Source organism: Sphaerodactylus townsendi, linkage group LG02 (genome assembly GCF_021028975.2).
Source record: "Sphaerodactylus townsendi isolate TG3544 linkage group LG02, MPM_Stown_v2.3, whole genome shotgun sequence".
Classification (NCBI taxonomy): domain Eukaryota; kingdom Metazoa; phylum Chordata; class Lepidosauria; order Squamata; family Sphaerodactylidae; genus Sphaerodactylus; species Sphaerodactylus townsendi.
The window spans coordinates 88,303,898-88,326,314 of NC_059426.1; the positions used below are offsets into that span (position 1 = coordinate 88,303,898).

Below are 22,417 nucleotides of genomic sequence, written 5' to 3' on the forward strand. Positions count from 1 at the left end.
TTTGTATGGAATAATTACACATGAATTGAAATATTTGTTTCAAATAGAGATGGGTCAAAATTTCTATTCCCAGCTCCTTTTTGGAAATCAGATTATTTATCAGAACATAGAAAATTCGGTAAGGGTAAGGCAGAGGTAACTAAATCTCTACTATGTAGTCCACAGGTTTACTGAGATACTGAATGTTTCTGTACTTGCACAATGCATTCAGGATAACTTGCAATCAAAGGAAGCATAAAATATAAAAATGATTGAAAGAAATATTATGAAGGTATTTAGATTAGACTGCTGCAGAAGTATTTAGCATAACGAATACAGTACACTCTGTCAGGTGTCTGTTTTCAAGCATACTGTTACAAAGTAAACATAATCTCACAGGCACTGTATTTTAAAAGCAAAACTTTGAATAAACTTTGAATTTTTCTACAGTGGTACAACTCATTCTTTTAAAAAGAAAGATTTATTTGTATGTGAAAGTTATCTTTATTTAAATCAATATACAAAAAAATTTAGCAGCAAGAAGAACACCTTATAAATGTTCATACTACTTCAAATGTTTAAAATAAGCTCTCTAAAAATCTACAGTGCCATAAACATTTCTAGAACAAGTTTCATTGACCTTGGTACATGAGTTATAAAGCCTACAGCAAGTTTAAAAGCAAGATCCTACCAAATTCTCACAAGTGCAAAATGCACAGAGTTAGAAAAATAACCCACAGCCATTATATATTTTGGCTTCTTATTTTTCCCCCCTTCACAAATCTTTGTGGCAATATTTAACCATCTTAGGTAAAACACAGAAAGTGGACTCAAAGTGAGTTATACACATGAATGATGCCTGCTACTTTACAGTAAAATTTTATAAAATATATATTTTAGTCAGTTCTGTGCTCAGAAAGCAATACTTAATGGATGTCTTCATACAGGTTAGGAATTCACACACTGCATTAGAACATTTATCAGCACTATTCTTTTGACAGTCATGGGTTTCAGAACAACAGATAAGGGTCCCCACACTCTGGAAAGGAGGCATCTGAGATGGAGCTAAGAGTGCAAGACACGCTGGTCCTTTTGATGCAGTTGCCACATTTTGGCACTAGCAATAGATGCTTTATAAGAACTGCATTTGGAGCAGATGAATCTTTCCTAGGTTTTCTTTTTGGTTTTGAGTAGGCTACTATTTGTAGCTTGTTTTTGTGCAGATTTGTTCAGCGATCCTTGACTCACAGAAACAGAAGGTTTTTCTACTTCCATTTTCTTCTCTTGACAATCCTGGCTCCGTTTTGAATTTGCCACTGGAGACACTGACCCAATTCCACTAATCTGTGACTTGAAAAAAAAGATGAAGAGTACTATAAGGGTGAGCATTATGGTACTCACTACACCACAGCAATATAGGTTTGGGAGAAGAGAATTTCTCACTAGAAATGGCAGCATCAAGAGCAGCCTCTTGAATGTTTTCCTCTCATGACTAGTGGACAGCACTCATGTTGAATATATAAGCACACACATTTGTCTGTTAACCTCTGTGGAGTCAAAGTCTCCTTAGTATAGCTCTAATCCTATAAGCCCTTCTGAGTACTTCAGTTAATTTGAGTTGAATGAGTGGGTTCAGAAATTGGCATTCTACTGCATGCAAGTGCCTTTGCAGCATGCAGGGCACCACTGGGCTCACAGCTAGGCTTGTCTCACTTGCAAATGCTGTTTGTGTGAACCAGATTCTCTGAAGATGCTTTATATGGCAGCCATAATATCTCAACATAACACAGAAATTTAAAGCTTGGAAAGGCCAACATAGAGCATTTCTAGTTACCAGCTGCATTTTGCAGGTATTAGTTACACAGAAGCTTGAGCATCACCAAGGAGACTCTGTCAGGCTGCTAAGATAGAAAAGGTAGGTCCTACTGAAGTCAGTGGGACTACTTATGAAATCAGCTGCATAGCTGTGTCCTTATGGCGAAAGGCCCACTAAGCCCAAAATATTATTCAAACATCCTTTAAAAGAACTTCCAGTATACAAATGAAATAGAATATATCACCAGTTTCTTTATCTTTACTTTGTTTAGTTCTGCATTAAAGTTATGTACTATTATGGGTATTGGGGTATTTCCAGATGACTCACTGAACCATATGCAGTGGTACCTCGGTTATCGTTGACTTGTTTTCGTCGGTTTTGGTTTTCATCGACTTTTTCTGGGTAAAATTTGTCTCGGTTTTCGTCGATTGCCTCGGTTTTCTTCCTCAAACCCAGAAAAAGTTCGCCCAGAAAAAGTCCACGAAAACCGAAACCAGCTGGGGTTTGAGGAAGCCCAGCCGGGAGGCAGAGGGAGCTCCTTATTTGGGCAGTGACCCCCCCTGATATCACTGCCCAAATAAGAGCTCCCTCTGCCTCCTGGCTGGGCTTCCGTAAACCCATGGCGGTATCCGAACAGAGCCTCTGAAGTTGACAGTAGCGGCCGAGCAGATTGCTGTTACTTGATTTAATTATTGTTACTATTATTTTTGCTTTATTCACACCGAGTTAACCACTTTGTGTTATTTAGCAAAAAGGTAAGATAATGAATTTTAAATAATTAAACTGGGTATTTTTAAAAAAAATGCTTACACTAGAACATGACTTGAGAGATGAACTTTTCTTCTTAAGAGTCCCATTTGGTAAAGCATTGGTGTTATTTTTTTTCTTGTTAACCTAAAGAAAGAACAAAGGTTAGTCAGAGGAATTCAGGCATAAAGAAACCACAAAAATATATGTGACAAAATAAATCTGACTGTCTTGCACTGCTCTATTTTGGTTGTTTTTTAAGGAAATTTATTAGCTGCCTATCCAAAGTCTTGTTTAGGTGGCTTACAAGAAGCATCATAAAATAATAAAACAACATAATGTATAATTATAGAAACAAAATGAACCATTACAATTACTTAAAACAACAACTGAGGACTCTAAAAATCTATAAAATAGACTCTATGCCTAGTTTTTTTTAAATCTGACAAATATCATCTTAACCGTTACTTGTTTTGTGGGTGTTGAGGGTTTGCTGCTCCCACTCTCCGTCTCTGTTTCGGCTGCAGCCTCTGAGTTGCCATTGCTACTAACTGGACTCTCTTGGCCTTCATGGTTTTCTTCCTGTTGAGCACTGCCTGATGCACCATTCAGGTCATCTACAATCAAGTTTGGTACTCCAGTCTCAGCTTTGCTGCTGCTATTCCACTTCTTCATCAGTTCAAGAACATTACAAGGTCTCTGGATGTCTGTTTCACCCTAAACAGTAATATTCACTGTAGTTTTTTTAAAAATATGTTAATCTAACTACAAACCAGAAAACAAGGAAAAATGCAAAGTATATTTGAAATTCTTTCAATCAGACTGTTAATCATGCTACAAAAGAAGGCAAGTAGTTTGAAGAAAGATAAGCTATTATCAGGGAAAACATTCAGAAGTATTTTAAAGTTTAAGTAGACCGGGTCTCATGAGAATAAATACAATTGACTACCTGATGACACTCTCACATTCCTCCTAATCACTGGCCCATGTACCCATCTGCCTGCTCATTCAAATACCCTTCTACCACCAGCTCACCTCTTTCCCAAGGGAAAAGGCATGGAAGGAAGTGGCTCCACTTACAACCACTGCTGCACAGTAACTGTTTGCCCTTCCTGTGGTGACACTGGGTGATGCATGTGACCAGAAATTAAGTCAGGCATGCAAGCGGGCAACAGAAGGGCTTGTGAGCGGAAGAAGAGAAGGAGGAGGAGAAGGAGAAGAAGAAGAGGAGGAGGAGTTTGGATTTATACCCCACCTTTCTCTTTGTAAGGAGACTCAAGGTGGCTTAACAAGCTCCTTTCCCTTCCTCTCCCCACAACAGACACCTTGTGAGGTAGGTGGGGCTGAGAGAGTCCCAAAGAACTGTGACTAGCCCAAGGTCACCCAGCAGGAACGTAGGAGTGTGGAAACGCATCTGGTTCACCAGATAAGCCTCTGTCACTCAGGCGGAGGAGTGGGGAATCAAACCCAGTTCTCCAGATTAGAACCCCAAGAGGAAGTCAATGTGCTGGGAAAAGGCCATAAGCATAGTGGGAAGGTGGAAGTAGTTGGCAGGAGGTATGGGCATTGTATGGTCAGCCCCTCCAAACAATCTGGAACTGCCCCTTGGTACAAATAGTACCACCAAGCTATGCACCTTCCTTGTGCATGATCTGACCATAGTTGTTCATGCTTTTATCATATTTACATTAGACTGCATAGCTACAATATACTACATGTCAGACTGCCATTGAAGCCTGTTCAGAAACCACAGTTAACATAAATTGTGGCACCCAAATGTCTCACTGGAAAAACAGGATTGCATTTATTTGTAACTGTTGTTCATTGTGCAGGCACACATTGGGACTGGGCATGTGCAGGGAAGCTGTGGAAAAGATTTCCAAAGCTTTCTAGTAGACTAGGTATACTCCTTCTTCCTCTGGTGCTTTCCTGCCAAAACAATCACATGACCAGGAGGAGAGGCACTACTCCCTTAGTTCTGTCCATGCTACCACCATGGTAGAGAGTTCAAAGCAGGGCAGGAGGGAGGGATGCATGTCTGCCCAGAAGACCACGTGAAGAACAGTAGTTACAAGTAAGTGCAATCTGTTTTCATATTTGTAGCTTCTGTACAGTTCCACATTGGGAGATTAGCAATCTCACTGAGTTAAGCAGTGGGTGTGAAGCTCTCAATGGAAGATATAGAAGATCATCTTCCCAACAGTTGTTTAGCATCCTATGTTGGCATTCAAGCAGAACTGTCTTATAAAGGCGAAGGGAGCTCTCTACAAGTGTCTCAACCAAAACAAATGCAGGAAAGTGGCAAAGATAAATAACACTCTGTTGGAAAAAGCCATGACATCCAAAGTGGCATTGAACAGCCATGCATTCAGGACAGAGTAATGTAGCTCCTACCAACCCATAAGATCAGGTTGTGTGGGGTTGCTGACCAGTCCTGTTGAAGCCTGAGTCCAATACAAAGTCAGGTTGGGAACCCTTGCAGGCCAAACCCCAAGAAATATCACATGCAAGAAATGTAAGCAGCACACAGATGTTTGGCATCAGAAACAAGTGTAAGGATAGGACTGTGATATATGACGATCGTCAATTGCTGGTAGGGAATTCTGGTCAGGACTTCAGACATCTTAACCTTATGGAACTTCATGAATAGAGGGGGCATAAGTTAGAACCCATACTGTCCTCATTCCACATTTGGAAGTGCTGCACAATAAAAAGCCCTATTATAAAAGAAGCACAAGGGAAATGCCAAAAGTCGGTGAGGGGTTACACGTCTGTAATATCCTCAGAAATCCAGTAAGAAGGAAGAAAATTAAGAGAGTCCCAACTAGTGGCCAAAACATAATCAACAGCACAAGAAATAGGGTCTAAACCCTCTTTACAGCCTCTTTAACAGAAGTGCAAGATTTGTTAGCGAAGGAGTGATGCCTGCCACTCAAAGAAAAACCCCTGAGGTTACTGCCACAATGTAGGAAAGAATCAAAATTACCAAAGTCAACAATGGGAGGGAGAATAAGCAAATGAAAACAGTGAAGCAGGCCTGATGTGACCAAAGAAAGGTAGGACAGCATGCACCATAAATGAACCTTATGCAGCTTGCAGAGCATTCTGTGCAGGAAACAACCAGAGAAATACATAAAAACAGATTACCCTGCCAAGGGATTAGAAGGTCATTTCCCAGGGACAAAGGTTCCTATCAGTAAAGGAGCAAAAAAAAGACAGCCCCTAGAATGTACCATTGTGGGGTAAGGCCAAATAACCAGAGTCTCCAGTCAGACGATCTGGGAGTTGGCCCCCATTAGCTGAAGAAAACAGAATGCATTCCATGATCATGTGGAGTGTTTGCACTAAAATATAAGACAAAAATAAATTATATCTAGTGCTTTGGTGAAATGACAAACTAATTTGCAGAAGACCAGGAGACCCTGTCAGACACAAGCCCACAGCAGGGTTCCCACACTATGGAAAGGAGGTATCTGAGATGGCGTTAACTTTCCCAAATCTCAAAATCCAAGCAGAATGATGCACTTTAGCTCTGTCTCAGACAGGAAAAAATCAAATCTGGGCATCCCTGAAGGATGAAATATACACCAAAACCAAATTCTGTTGTGGTGTCACCTATAGATATGTAAAATGCCACAAACTGCAGCTGTGGAAGCCTTTTTACAATGAGCTCTTAAAAATGGCAAGGCTCTGTTAACCCGTATCTCCAAATATTGCACCTTAAAGCTGAGGGCAACTAGAAAAGGAGCCTTCACTCAGGCATAGTTAGTCCTTTAAAAGAGGCTCTCTTTGATGTTGACAGACTCTGGAGTGACAGAAAGAGAGCGGGGGAGGCCTTCCACCAGAAAGTAACTGCCAAGATAGGCCTCCAAGCTTCCCACTTAAGTAGAGCTCTGAGGGAGCCAGACTGCAGCCAAAGCTTTAGAAAAGAGCTGTTGTGAATTGGTGGGTCTGTCAAGCAACATCTCCATGTTTCTCCCTTCAGAGCTGACACTCCCAAGGAGAGGGAATGTGTCTTAATTCAGGCCTATGTGCAGTCAAAGCCTTTTAAAAGAGACAGTAAAGCCAAGGCTCTGACTGACCACTGACTGACCATCAAACACCCAGGAGGGGAAAGGTGTTTTTCTTTGGCACCCAGCCAAAGCCTTTGAAAAAGCGTTCTTTTGAGTTTAGCCCTATCATGCCTTCAGGGTAAACTGGTGACAGAAAGAGCAGGCAGCTCTGTTGTGTGATCCTTCAGGCAGATAAGGCACACAGAATGGGCATTTATTAGAACCATTTTGAAGCTACAGTTGGCACAATTCTGAGAAGGTATTTAGAGCCATGACAAAACAGAAATCCAGAAACATTTATTTGAATGTAGCTTATTGTTCATTAGAATGATTACTGATGAGAGAAACAAGTCACCTCAGCCTCATGAATGAGGTGAATAAAACTGCAGAACAGCAATGGGAATCCATATTAGCAAAAAGGGAACTGAGGGAGAAGCACCCCTCCTCCTGGTCATGGGACTGTTTTGGCGGGAAAGTGCCAAAGGGAGGAGGGGTATGCCTAGACTACTAGAAAGCTTTGTAATGTTTTCCACAATTGGCCTGCACATGTCAGATTCCACAGAAAGCTTAATGATGAATATATTCTGTCAATATTAAAAGAGCTATTGGCAGTGGCTATCTATTTGTTTCTAAGTACAATTCAAAATTCTGTTCACTATTTTAATGCCTAAATGGTATGGCTATGTACAAGAACGCACACTCCTATATGAACTTGTTGGGAGTTTTGTCAATTATTGATTTTTATTAGTTGGGCATATTGATTCTGCTGCTGCATTAGCAGTTACAGTGTAGGAGTAGGATGTAGAAGATCCACCATTGAATCCCCACTCCACCATGGAAGCTTGTTGGTGACATTGAGTCCATCAAACACTCTCAGCTTAAATAACCTGACAGTGCTGTGGTGGGGATAAAATAGAAGAGAGGCAAATAATGTAAGATGGTTTGAGTCCCCACCTGGGGGAAGAGATAAGGAATAAATGAAGTATATACATAAAAATAAAAATTTTAAATAGGTCTTCGTTAAAGCAAGGATTGATTATGATTTTGTTCTGGACTAGCCATTTCTAAAGCCTTTAGCTAAGAGTAATTATGCACAAATACCACCCTCTCAGCCTGTTGCCAGACAATAAATACAAAAGGGAGTGTGCAAGGGTGGTTCTGGTGGGGTTTTTGGGCTGTGTGGCTGTGGATCTTGTTCCTAATGTTTCACCTGTATCTGTGGCTGGCATCTGTGTATCACAGAGGGAAGTCTGTTACACACTGTGCAATCTACCCAAGATTACTGGGATTCAAAGTAATATAAGCAGGTCGACGTCCTCTGTAGCAACTACTACATTGAACTATCTCAATTAACAGTATTTTACTTTATCATTTGCCTTCCTATAGCATGAAGCATGTGTGTAAAAATTTTTGGGGTGGTGGTGGATGATATTGGCATAATAAATACATACAAACTCAGAATTAGTTTTACATAAATCAAGGTAATGTACTCCCAATCCTGAATTTATAGAATGGTTTTCAGACGTGGACCCCAATTTTGCAGGTGCAAATTTACATCTGTAATTAACTGAAGACAAATTGATGTTGCAGACATCCAAATAGCTACCTTATTTGCAAGAACATTCTGGTAATTAAATTTTAAGTGCACAAAATAGTACCTACAAAATAAGAGGCTGGGTTGTGGCCTCAGGAAAAAAATGCTATGTTTTAAAGAGCTACAAATACTTAAATAGCACATGAAATGGAAGGGTGGTTGTGTTCTGACAGTTTTTAAGAAAGTGGAACCACTTAAGTTAATTGTCTATATTGCCTCATTTGAACACCTGTTGAGTTTAATTGGCTAGCATCTGGTGCTAATTGTGGGGAAAGTGGAGGATTACTAATTGGTTGCCTTTTAGATTGTTTCATTTTCTTTTGTCTTTCCTTCAAGCCTTTTAAGGGAGTGTGTGTCACAGTGAAATTCAAGACACAGAATGAATGCCCTTCCATCATGTGGCACCCAGAATATGTCAGAAGCACATTTTCCACTTTGTGCTCTCCAGTAGATAGTTGTTCTGAACTGCAATACTTCCACAGAAGCTACGCAGAAAATAAGGTCAAGAGAAGCTACAGCGGCAAAATAAATTATTTCTATTTTACTAAATCTCTATATCTCTTTGAGGTTAAAACTCTCAAAGTAGTTTCTAATACTAAAAAGGCATATTTTAAATGAGTGAATAATATTATGAAATGTCAGCTACACTGATAATTGATAAACAATTTGTGTTGAAACATTCCCCAATAGTGAAGAATATTTATTGGAGAACAGATTTTTGTGCTCAGTAACAGCAAAAGTCTGGCCAAGGAAAGGCCAGGGGGAACACCAAAAGTAATTGATGATGAAAATGCATTAGAAATAGCAGTAATATGTTCTAAGAACTCCAAACCACTAGCAGATATCACAAACATTCCAAGGACAAGACCTTACAATTGTTTGGTAATAATCTTTTAGTGTATTTAAAAACTTTAAGAAATTATAAACTGATTCTGCCGATATAAGTATATGCCTACTACCGTATATACTCGTGTATAAGTCGACCCGCATATAAGTCGAGGCACCTAATTTTACCACAAAAAACTGGGAAAACTTATTGACTCGCGTATAAGTCGAGGGTGGGAAATGCAGCAGCTACTGGTAAATTTCAAAAATAAAAATAGATGCCAATAAAATTACATCAATTGAGGCATCAGTAGGTTAAATGTTTTTGAATATGTATTTCAAAGAAAAACAGTAAACTGGCTCTGTAAGTGGAAAAGAGGGTCAACAAGAACAATATGGTCTCAACAGTAACTTTAAAAGTACAAAAACCTTAGCTCAATCAGCAACCAAGCTAAAACACAAGAGTTAAAATCCTCCAAAACTGGATTCCTCATCATCATCTGTATGTCCAAATGTAACCCAACTTAGATTTTAAGAGGGATATTATCAGAAATGGAAAATCTACTATTAGCTTCCATTGTAAACAATGGGGGATGGGGCATCCCCTTTGGGGGTCAATAACTTTGGATCCCCTGACCCAAACTTCACCAAACCTGGCTGGTATCATACAGAGACTCTCCTTATGAGACCAGCCAGGTTTGGTGAAGTTGGTTCAGAGGGTCCAAAGTTATGGACCCTCGAAAGGGTAGCCCCATCTACTAATAGCTCCCATTGAAAACAATGGGGAATAGGGGCACCTCATTAGGGGGTCCATAACTTTGGACCCCCTGAACCAAACTTTACCAAACTTGGCTGGTATCATCAGGAGTGTCTTCTGAGGGTACCCTGAAATTCTGGTGCCACTAGCATAAAAACTGCACCCCCTGCTGGCCGGCAAAGTAAAAACACACACAAAAATTTAATGACCCGCATATAAGTCGAGGGGAGCTTTTTCAGCATTAAAAATGTGCTAAAAAATTCGACTTATACATGAGTATATACGGTAGCTGTTTTATGCACAAGCTTAAACAGCACCAGCTGACCAAACAAAGAGATAGACAGCACAATCCTAAACAGTTACACCCTTCTAAATTCATTATAATCAATGGACGTAGAAGGGTGCATCTCTGCACTGGGTTGCACTATGGGAGAGAAATACTAAGCAGGCCTACTCAGAATAATTCTTCCATCTATTGAATGTGGCTTACTGCTAGCAAAATGTTCTTGCAATTACGCTGTGACAGCAAATAAAAAAATGGCCACCAGCATATGTGTGGAGTATAATATTCTCTGTTTTCAGTATTTCAAATGCAACAGATACTATCAAGAGTCTGCAAGAATTCTTTCCAAAGTGTCAGGCTCTTTTCTAGAACTGCCCCTCTGTGACAGCTTTTCTGATTGCAGAAAACTGTAATTTTAATATCTTAGGCATTCACAGGCTAAAATTTTAACAACCCAATCCAGATTGGGGGGAGTGTCCCCATGACAGACAGGGACAGTGAGGCAAAGGCGGGACCGTACCACCTCCAAAGTGGCTTAGGGAACATGGAAAGGAGATAAATTTAAAAGCCCTCCTGCCACCTGAGCAGTCCCATAGCTTAAGCAGGCTTATGCCACTCTTTTGGTGGCGTAAGTTTGCAGCTATGGAGGAGAGAGTTTCTGGGCTGGAAGGTCAATGCAAGTTGAGTAAAATCAGCTCCACCTCTGAGAATGCCCCTGGTCCGCCTGCCCTCCCCATATGCCACTGTTGCTGCTCCTCAGATGTGGATACTTCTGGGTGTGTCCGTGTGGAGCTGTGTGGCACCTGCAGACTAGCTTCTTTGCTTTCCCTACCAGCCTAGGTGCTCCTTACACCAGCCTGGCAGGCAAGAAGGCTGGAGTAGCCCTCCACCACTCCACTTGCCAATTTGATCATCCCCCAGCCTGGAATTGGCCCTAAACCAGTCTTACAAAGTGGCCTTAGTTCTTTATCTCTGTTCTTAACCTGAAACTTTTGCAAATATTATGCTGTATTTAGGATTTTTGGCATAGGTTTCTCTTTCTTGCAAAACGTGAGCACAATGCCTGCAATTTAAAAAGCTGAGAACAAATAGAAAATGTTCAAATACTCAAAAGTATATGTAAAATCACATACATTTCCATTCTTTTGTCATTGATTATTTATTTCCATGCACTGTGCCAGATTCTTTTTAAAATGTCATCTCTAATTGTGTAGAATTATGATATCTGCCATATCTTTTTAGAACAGGTCATTATAGTCTTTTGATAGGAGAGTTCAGTTCCACATGCATTAAAAGCTTCATATGCCATTTGTCACCAAAGAGGGGTTTTTTTTTAACAAAGAAGAAGCCTCTACATGATAAACCACTTTCCATGCTATACATCTGGACACTGTGAAATCATTAAGGCTGCCAAGACAAAAGTCTGAAGCCCAAACTACTACCCAGAGTTTCAGTGGGGCTTAGTACCATAATTTACACTACAGAGCATAGTTCTCAGAATTAGACTTCCAAAGGATGCCTTAATAAACACTGGAGATAATTTATATACAGAGGTACTTATTACTGAAAGCAGAACACATGCTTCTTGTACTTCCTAACAAAATCAAACACATTTCTTACTAAAGTGGCTCCCAGAGTCATTTACTATCACAGGCTGTCAATTCAACTGTACATCAACTTCAAGCATCTACCTTTTCCTTTTAAAGCTCTCTGCTTCAGTGTTCAACCTTGGGAACAACTCTTAAAATAATAAATTCTGATACTTGGGAACAACCCACTAAATCAGGGAGGAAAGCCCAGAGCAAAACCTTGTCCAGGTAGACATTTTTTTTGTTAAAAAAAGTTGCACTAAAAACACATGGTGCTTTTGGCTGTTGTTTTCTCACAACTGTACAAAAGGCAAAAGACATACACAAATACACCTCCATCAGGCCATTTTTTCTTAACTAGTTGGTAATCCTAATCCAACATTCTGTTATCAACTTTATCCTTTAGCTTTCCATTTTTTAAAAAAATACCAGTGTACTTAGAACAGGATAACTCTGCTTAACATAGCATTGCTAAAGTATTCAGCTTAGGGAAGCAATGATACAGTGTCTGAATCTTGCAGATAAAAGTTAATTTTATATTAAAAAGCAAACATGATTAAGAATTTCAAAGAAAAACTTACTGTTATCCACTGGTTATCAAGGAGTTCATTAGCAGTGATTCGGTGGGCAGGATCTACTTTCAAAAGCAGCTGCAATACATGTTTGGCTACAAAGAAAGAAGATCATAAACATCTTATATTCTAATGGAGAAGTTGGCCAAATCTTTGGATATTTAAATCCAGGGACTGCAGCTGTGAACAGTCAAGGTGGACCTTTCTACAAACTTAAAAGGGCCCCAGATCTACAGAAATATCTGAAATCTAAGAAAAATGGGGGGGAGCACATGCATAAAAATCTGGAAATCATGAAAGGAGTGCCTGGAGCCTTAAGCAACGGTTGCTGCCAGTCAACCACAGATTCTAGGCTTCAGTTTTTGTCAGTAAAAGGAGCAAGCAGAGCCCTTTCCAGGCCTATTCTGACCTTTGAGGGAGGACTCACTTGGGCCAGGCCTGGGCAGGGGTTGCCAGCTCCAGATTAGCACATTCCTGTAGATCTTGTGGTTGAGTCTGAGTAGGGCAGGGTTTGGGGAAGGAAGACACCTCAGCAATGCATAATGCCATGGAGTCAACCCGCCAAAGCAGTCATTTTCACCAGGGGTCAGATCTCTGTTGACCAGAGTTCAGTTGTAATTCTGGGAGATCTCCACCTTCCACGTGGAGTTTGGCAACCTTTGGTCTGGCAGCAGCCTCTGGGTGACTTGATATCACACAACAGAGCCTCCCTGTTGGTTTGCCTGCCACCTAGCCAAGCAGAAGTCGACCTGGTGAGCTGCCACCAGCTGTCCATGGGAAGGAGCAAGAATCCTTCTCCACCCACCTCATTGGAAACACTTGCAGGGGGTGGGGTCTGGCAGCTACAACAGGAGTTCCACCAGCAGCCCAAGGCAGTTGCCTGCGTAAGGGAGCCTCCTGTTGTGGGCCCATTTGGGGAATGTTTGGGGAGGGTTATGCTGTAGGTGGAGCTGACTCTATTTTAGTTCATTGTATTTTAGTTTTTGTAGTTGTAGAATCTACTATTTGGGAGTTTTAAAAAAGTTTACTATTCTTAGGTAAAGTGTTTATTGTATTGTAAATTCTATAGAGCTAGTGTTAGGCATAGTTAGATGTGGTTTAGGTTTAGTTTAGTGATTTGATGCTGTATTTTTTAGATTAATCAGTCTAGGCTTATTGTACTAATGTGGCTGTAGATTAGTTGGGAGTTAGTCTTAGGTCATTGTGTTTTCTTAGGCTACAGAAAGGGAAAGTCGGCATCTATGCTTATTATGTCTATCTCTGTTGATTATATATGCTGCTATGATTATTGTTGCCTTATGATGTTATGATTATTGATGTTCTTGTTTATAATGTTATGTTTATTGATCCTATGTTTATTGACATTTTGTTGCTTGATGTTATGATTACTAATGTTTGCTATTATGCTGTTGTTGTTTACCACCCTGACCCCTTTGGGGGAGGACGGTATACAAATCAAATAATACAAAACAAAACAATACAACTTGCATCACTCAGGAAGGCCTGGAGGCTTGGTACTGTTCAACATTAGCCAATCCATGAAAGCTAGTGTGGTAGTTGGTACTGCTTCAGAACAGTATCTGTGAGACCCACTGCCATGGCCATCTAATATCTTAGCCAGGGTCCTGCCATATTTCATTCAGGGTCAATCCTACAGGGCAGCCTTGAGACTCGTTTTTGTTGAGGCCAGCTTGTACCAATCTGTCTCTTATCTTGCTTTGTAATGGTTTCTGCAGCTGGGAGTGGAGCTGGGGGTGGGGGGAAGGTTTTGGTTGTTTGTTTTCCCAAGTTCTCACTGCCTGAAGAATGTGTTTACATATGCCTTCCCACCCAAAGGAAGAGTAAGAGGGGAATGTGGGAATGACGTTTCAGGGGGGGAGGGGTACAATGCTTTGCCTGTTTAACTGTATTCAGTTCTGACAACAAAAGTCATTAGCTTTTCTATGCTTGTAATCGATAAATAAGAATTCTACTTTCAAGGTGCCAATTAATTTATTGGGCAAGTCTGGGTTTGTGACATCCACGTTCGGTCCCCACTGTAAAGAAAGACTATAGTTTTGCAAGGTACAGGCTGCAGGGGAGGAGGAGATGGAAAACTTAAGACATAGGGGCAGGTGAAGATAGGTGGTTGAATGGGAACCCTAACTCCGGGTTGGAGATTCCTAGAGATTTGAAGTGTGAAGCCTGGGGAGAGTGGGATTTGAGGATGGAAGAGACCTCAGAAGGATATAATGCCATAGACTCTAATCTCTGAAGCAGCCATTTCCTCCAGGGAACTAGGGTTGTCAACCTCCAAGTAAGGGCTGGAAATCACCCAAAATCTGATCTGCTTTGGAGGGTGGAGTCTATGACATCATATTCTGCGGAGGTTGTTTTCCTCCCCCAAACCTCACTCTCAAAAAGCTCCACTCTCAAATCTCCAGGAATTTCCCAACCTGGAACTGGCAAGCCTAAAGGGAACTGTCTCTGTAGTTGGGTGATCAGCTGTGATACCAAGAGAGTCACTGCCAACACAGATGCTGTGAGGATGGGAGAAACAGTTGGAAGGCCTGGAGGGTATCAGAAAGAGAATGTGTCAGACATGGAGGAGGGAGAAAGAAAAAGTAGTAGGAGGCAGAGAGAGAAACTCAGAGAAGTAGGGGGAAAGGGGAAGCAAATGGGGGGAGGGGATAGTTGCTTTTGTAAGTTTTTTGAGGGTCCCGACTTAATTCTATTTGTTATGACAACTACATTTTTCCAGTAGTCTCAAAAGTATTTCAATCCATCAGATAATATTTTACCTGTAATACTGAAAAGCTTATTCATCATTCATCAATTTTCAATTTTTCTTCATATCAATTTTACATTTATAAAAAAACACATTTCTTAGAAAAACGGTTTAAAGAAGTACCCATTTGCTGTGCTTCTCACTGGTATTGTTGTCATTTGTTTTGTCATATAGTTTCAACTTACCAGCCTCACTGACTGATTTCCAGATTGAATGCTCATAGTGAAGCTCTCCTTTCTTTATAATTTCAAAAAGTTTTTCTTCTGAGCTTGCAAGAAAAGGTGGTTCCCCACACAACCTATTGTGAGAAAAAAGGCCACCTTATATTCTATGATTCTCTTTCTGGTTTCCTACCTCTCATCTATAGTCCTGCATTCTACCCTTTTCATTTTAGGGCTATAATTTCACTATGTGTTTTTCTTTCATCCTTCGAATGATGATAGCTTGGTTGCAAAGTACCTTAGCTCATCTGCTGAAGAATATAGGATTTTTGTCAGTGGCTTCTATCAATGGTATGAATACAATATTGTAAAAATTCTTACATTCATGCTAAGATAACCATGCCTTATTATTCCACAGCCAAAACACTGAATACCCACTCTTTTGAAAAATCTATTGTCAGATTGTAGAAGAAAAGATTTATGATATGGAAAACATGAACTATTAAAGAGTAACAAGGATTTTTGCCTATCACATTTTTCAAACCTTCAGTTGAATAATAATAAATCCAATAAAATCTTGGTATGTTACGCTAAAAGATCAAGTACCAAGATCAGAAAACCATATAGAACAACTGTCCTGGTATTTTATTTCAGTGCACTCACTTCTCTTCTGTCAAATATATCTCAACTTGGATAACCCCATTAACACAAACAACTTGAATGTTTAAGCTAAGAAATGAATTCTTATTGTTGCTTGATTTAGGCACAATGGAAGTGAGATTAAAACTGAAATGAGATTAATAGGCATATTGCCTATCAAGGTAAAATAAATCCATATATTTTCACAATCCACCAACGGTATTGGACCCACATGTAACAAGTCTTGAAAGATTCAGAGAAGCTAAGGCACAGCTGTAGTTATGCCAATATAACTTTTCTTGCTGATATAGAGGGAGTCTGACATTTAGGTAAGCACAGTGCATTTAGGTAAGCACAAAACTCATTGCAGTTCCAGAGACCAATCAACCACTGAGAGTCAAGGATGACAGATAAAATATTGCAGTCACCATAGGGTAGACCTTTTCTACGGCAAATGGGAAGCACCTTTCTCTTTTCACAGCTGCCCACAAAAGTCATTGCTGAGGGTTGGTAACGACAAAACATAATACACAAGTGTCTGCAGTAAGGAAAAAGAATTGGGCAAAATCAACCTCTATTCCAACTAGAAAACCCATATTGCACCAGAGGAGCCAACCCTGTGATGACATGCTGAAAATCATTACAGTTTCAATTATTTCAGAAGAACCTGAGACAGTGGTCATTCTTAGAATCAAGCTACAACTGGTAATCTAATCAACGGTGGGTTCTTTCCCTCAATGCTTTTTTTTAATGCACAGCTTTTTGTAGGTGGTTAACCATTTTTTCTTTGCTATTTGTTTGCTCAAAATTACTTTATCATTTTCCTGCCCAATCATTAGAGAAGGCAGAAGCAGAGCAGGGGAAGAACATAAGAACATAAGAACAAGCCAGCTGGATCAGACCAGAGTCCGTCTAGTCCAGCTCTCTGCTACTCACAGTGGCCCACCAGGTGCCTTTGGGAGCTCACATGCAGAATGTGAAAGCAATGGCCTTCTGCGGCTGTTGCTCCCGAGCACCTGGTCTGCTAAGGCATTTGCAATCTCAGATCAAAGAGGATCATGATTGGTAGCCATAAATCGACTTCTCCTCCATAAATCTGTCCAAGCTCCCCTCTTTTAAAGCTAGTCCAGGTTAGGTGGCCATCACCACCTCCTGTGGCAGCATTATTCCAAACACCAATCACACGTTGCGTGAAGAAGTGTTTCCTTTTATTAGTCCTAATTCTTCCCCCCAGCATTTTAATGAATGCCCCCTGGTTCTAGTATTGTGAGAAAGAGAGAAAAATTTCTCTCTGTCAACATTTTCTACCCCATGCATAATTTTATAGACTTCAATCATATCCCCCCCTCAGCCGTCTCCTCTCCAAACTAAAGAGTCCCAAACGCTGCAGCCTCTCCTCATAGGGAAGGTGCTCCAGTCCCTCAATCATCCTTGTTGCCCTTCTCTGCACTTTTTCTATCTCCTCAAGAGAGACGCCTCAAAAGAGATTCTGCTTATGTTGTTCCTATTGATGCATCAATACAAGCATCTGGAGAGGTGGAGGGGGAAGAGTGCAAAGCAGTGCAAGGGACTGGGGGTGAAGCTAGGAGGGCTGGCTGTGGGTGGAGGGAAGAAGTCCAGGGAAAAGCTATGCTCACTGACAACTCTGACCACTCTGGCTGCAAAGCAAAATTAAATTTGTGCTAGAAGTGGTCTTGCTGCTCACGGGGAGAATAGAAAATGAAAATGGGGCTTGAGGAAATACGTCCATACAAGAAATCTTGCAGAGATGCACATTTCCCCCAACGTGCAGCAAATGCCTGGTGCGTTATCAGCCTATGTTTATTTTTTAATTATCAAGTAAACAATATTATTACAAGACTATTGTGATTATTAAACAGTAATTTGTAATATCAGGAATCCTGAGCTGAGACCACAATCAAACAATTCACTGACCTCTGTCTTACTAGCACTGTGAATTGTTTAGATTGCAGAAACAGTTTGGAATTTTTACTGGTCCATCAAGTCATCCTGTTATTCCAACCAATTTATACTAGTCAGTTGTACTATATCATGCAAGTATAATTTCATCAGTGGCAATATTAATACTGCAAACTACTGTCATAAAAGCAGCACTGCTTCAGCACCAGAAAGTATGCAGATCACAATGTACAAAAAATTAAAAAGAAAAGAAGAAGAGTTTGGATTTATATCCCCCCTTTCTCTCCTGCAGGAGACTCAAAGGGGCTTACAATCTCATTGCCCTTCCCCCCTCACAACAAACACCCTGTGAGGTAGGTGGGGCTGAGAGAGCTCCGAGGTAGGTGGGGCTGAGAGAGCTCCGAGAAGCTGTGACTAGCCCAAGGTCACCCAGCTGGCATGTGTGGGAGTGTACAGGCTAATCTGAATTCCCCAGATAAGCCTCCACAGCTCAGGTGGCAGAGCTGGGAATCAAACCCGGTTCCTCCAGATTAGATACACGAGCTCTTAGCCTCCTATGCCATAAATATGGGCTGTACCCTACCTAATTTGATTTGGCTACGCAATCAATATGGGCAGGCTACATTATGGTATACAAAGGAACAAGAATGGATTGGTTGTAAAAATGGATGAGTAGAGAGGGCGGCAGCTCAGAGCTCAACATTCCTACTTTTCCCTCTTTGTCCCTCACCAAATCAAATTAGGTAGGGTACAGCTTATTCTAATAGTACACATCCTTATTTCTTTCATCACTTGCTCTGATAGCAAAATGGGTTACTGTTGTTGCCTGCTAACTTCTGTTCCAAGTCCAGCACAAGTTGGGGGAACATAGGGTTGTGGGACAGAAGAACAGGCCTAAAAATTGTATTTGATAAAGAACCACTATTTAAAATCAAAATGGTTTTTCTCTCTTTAGATCAACTAGTCAGCAAGAAAGATTTTATCACTAAGGAATTTATAACATTGCAGTATAGGTTCAGAGACGTGAGAGAAAGCATATCTTAGAGACCTTTTAGACCTACCCAGCTAGGTAAGATGGTCTACATGAATAAACACAAAAATGAAGAGATCAAATATTAGAATAGAGATAAAACTGATCAGATTATTGAAAATGTGTTTTTATATATTTTAATGAACACTGAAATGATGGTGAAATATATGAAAAGTATATATAGGACATGTATTATATTAGAATCACATATTATAATTTTTTCATAATAATTTTTAACCTTTTAAAGTGAATAAGATGTGAAATCTTTAAACCCTGAAGATGTATTTCTCCATGGGAAAATCCCACCCTTAGGAATGTTGGGAACTGTCAATCTTGATTGAAACCAAATATAAAATTCAGTATATTGCCCTTTGCCTATGGTAGAGGACATGTAGCCTAGAGCAGAGAAGGACAGAACTTTCCAGCTTTTGTGTAAGAGAATCAGACAAGCCAATTTGATTTTAAGGAAGAAAACATATATGGGAGAAATATGATTGTAGGTTATATATGCGGGTATAAGGGTTTGAAATATAATGTATGTATTCTTTGTATCTATAAAAGATGAAGGTCTTTATCTGGTTGGGTGTGACTCTGTCTTAGAGTGACCACCCTGTGAGAGATATCTATTCTACACAGTAAAAATTATTCTTTTATCTAAAGCCTGATTTTTGGTTGTATCTAACCTGTCTTCCAAAACGTAACTGAGCAGGGCTAGATATGGATTCTGGTCCAACAGGGTAGACAGTACTTTTGAAGAGATACAATCTATTTTCTGTAGAGTTTTGTTCAAGCTGATTTTGTGAGCCTAGAACAGTTGGGGGGAGCATCAGATTGCATTTCACCAAGTTGTAGGAATAATTTCTCTCTTTCCTCAGCCCCCTCAATCAAGAGTAGCACTCTAAGCTAGCTATAGCAAAAGGAAAACAAGTTCTGACCACATCATTTGTCCCAAATTATTTTGACATTTTGCTTTCTTTACTGAAAGGTCCAAGTTCAGGACTGGTACTGTTAATTAGAAACTGTCAGAAACAGTAGTTCAATTTTTTTTTAAAAAAATAGGGATAAATCACAGAACCTGATATTTTAACATTCCACTTGCAATATTTGAGATTTAATTTTGTTTGCTTAATTAAAATGTTTGCTAGATCATATGCCTAAACCAAAAATAAAGTAATAAAATATGAGATAAGGCCGTTTCCGCACGGCCACGCTGGGGGTTGGGTCGGCGTACATGACACCGACCCAACCCCCCCGGGACCGTTCGCACGAACGGTCCCGGAAACTACCGGGAAGACAGCGCCATGCTGCGCTGTCGCCCAATCGACCTACCTTCCCTGCAACCGTCCGGCACGTCGCCGAGGCCAAGGGACATGCCCCCCTGCCCTGCACAACCGCTCCAGAGTCGCAGGGCAGGGGGGGGGCATGTCCCCAGGCCTCGCCGACGCGGCGGACGGTCGCAGGGAAGGTAGGTTGATTGGGAAAGGGGGGAGGGATGGTGCCTTCCAGCTGCTGCTGTTCGCACGGCAGCGGTTAGAAGCCGCTGTTTTCCAAAAACCTCGCTCGGGGAGCGAGGTTGGGAAACAGTGGCTTCGCGCCGCTGGGGAGGACCGAGGGCGGCACAGCTGTGAAGCAGCTATGCCCCCCCTTGCGAACAGTTCACTGGGGACGGTGTTTTTGCCGTCCCCAGGGCGCTGTTTTTGGCCCGTGCGGAAAGGGCCTCAGTAAGCAGAAAATAATCTATAAATACACTCAATTCAAGGGTCAAAGTAAAGCTGTCTGATAGAATGAGTAGGAAGTACAAAGCAAGTGCTTTTGGACTGTCAACCACAGCAAATAGTTACCACTGTTGTCAAATATTCAGGAGGAAAAAAGGAACGTATATTCTTAAACCTTATTTTTCATCAAGAAAAGTTGTCAAGAGTATTCTCACCTATCACAACATCTAGACACATTCTGTGATGATGAGAACACTTGAAAGTGTCTAAAGCTTCCTGGGTGTGAACCCCAATAAGTAAAATTGGGTTTCCCTGTAAATAGATCTGCTTAGGATTGTTCCCTAACTATATTAGAAATGATTATTTATTTTACAAAATCACAAAAGTTAATCTAAGCACTGAATATAACTTATTCAGATCTGAGCCAAGTAACAATCTTCAATTTTTTTAAAAAAATATTTTAAATACAAACTATTTTCTTCAGAGGGAAATTTACATTTTATATAATTATTACAAGCTACTTACAGCATATACATAATGACACCAATGCTCCAAACATCACATTGTTGGCTGTAGTCATGTGCACTAATAACTTCTGGAGCTGCCAACAAAGTAGAAAATATTTATTTATTTATTTATTTATTTATTTATTGTTTCAGCTTTTATACCGCCCCATCCCCGAGGGGCTCTGGGCGGTGTACATCAAAGCATAAATAAAATGAATTACTAAAATCTTTAAAACAGCGGTACAAACAATAATGATAGCTATATAGAGGCGTCCGACCAACCCCACTTTAAAAATTCTCCCCAGAAAAAGGGAGGGAGGAGAGCAGCGAGTCATTTTAGATGGTGGCCTAGGTGGAAGGCCAACTGGGGGCACACCATTTCAGCGGCTGAAGTTCCCTCCAAAGGCCCGTGGAACAACTCCGCTTTTACAGGCCCCTGCCCAAGAACTCACCAAGGTCCCGCGAGAGGTCCCGAACAGCCGGAGGAAGGGTGTTCCACCAGGCTGGGGCCAGAGCCGTAAAGGCCCTGGCCCGCGTGGAGGCCAGCCGCATCATTGAGGGGCCAGGGACCACTAATAAATTGGCCTCCACCGAGCGGAGAGGCCGTGCAGGGACATATGGGGTGATGCGGTCTCGATAGTATTGATAGTATTGAAACACCTCTTTAAAATGCTTAAAAACAAAAAAATGTTCTGATGAGATATACTTTATTCTCCTCAAAAGAAAAATAACAACAGCAGATGCTGAGATGAATAATGTACAGCCTTTAACAATTCATGTGTCGTCACTTTGATAATTTAGAGATGATAACACTGTGATTTTAACTAACTGGTTTTTCTACCTATAAATTGTGGAAGCTCTGCTTACAAAATACTGATTGCAAAATCTTGATACTTCATGACCATCAGATGAAAACGTCTGAAAAAAGTGCATGGATTTAAAGCTTTACAGGAAAGAAGGCCTCTGTGAAATTCCATCTGACATATTCTTTAAAAGGCAGAATATTAACACAAAATAAATAAGCTAAAATAGAAAAACCAATTATCAACATTATTGTCACACAATGTATAATTTTGGACTATAATAATCTATATAAATAAAAAGCAAAGCGTCTGTTTGTTACTTATCGTTAATCTCAGAAACTACAGGACCAAATGCTGTGAAATTTTCACGCAGCGTGCCTTCCCCATCCGACTGTGTTTTCAGCTGTTCAGATACCTGAAATGTCACACCTGGGCCAGGTAAACTATCCTTTTCCTTGAACACAGCGCCATCTGGTGGACGCTTGGCCAACTCAAGCTGCAGACATTACAGGAGGCGGGCCCTGCTGGCGCCAGGTCTTGCTGAGCACACAGGAGGCCCAACGCCTCTCCCAGCATGCCTGGGCAGCCTCCCGCCACAACGACGCACGCTGCTTCTCCCCCCTTCCACAGTGCACACCCGACATCGTCAAGGGACCTATGCG

The 22,417-nt window shown here is 40.8% G+C and overlaps 1 protein-coding gene across 1 annotated transcript in view; it reads right to left on the reverse strand.

Moving 5' to 3' along the window:
* Positions 1 to 476: 476 nt before the first annotated feature.
* Positions 477 to 22,417, reverse strand: part of STK33 (serine/threonine kinase 33) — a 78,286-nt gene continuing 56,345 nt past the window's right edge. The window contains exons 12-17 of the mRNA XM_048486955.1: positions 20,972 to 21,047; positions 15,167 to 15,279; positions 12,224 to 12,309; positions 3,011 to 3,259; positions 2,606 to 2,689; positions 477 to 1,329 (exon numbers count right to left, since the gene is read on the reverse strand). Of these exons, the coding sequence (XP_048342912.1) occupies positions 1,147 to 1,329; positions 2,606 to 2,689; positions 3,011 to 3,259; positions 12,224 to 12,309; positions 15,167 to 15,279; positions 20,972 to 21,047 (791 nt within the window). The 3' untranslated portion in view covers positions 477 to 1,146. The remainder of the gene's footprint in view (positions 1,330 to 2,605; positions 2,690 to 3,010; positions 3,260 to 12,223; positions 12,310 to 15,166; positions 15,280 to 20,971; positions 21,048 to 22,417) is intronic.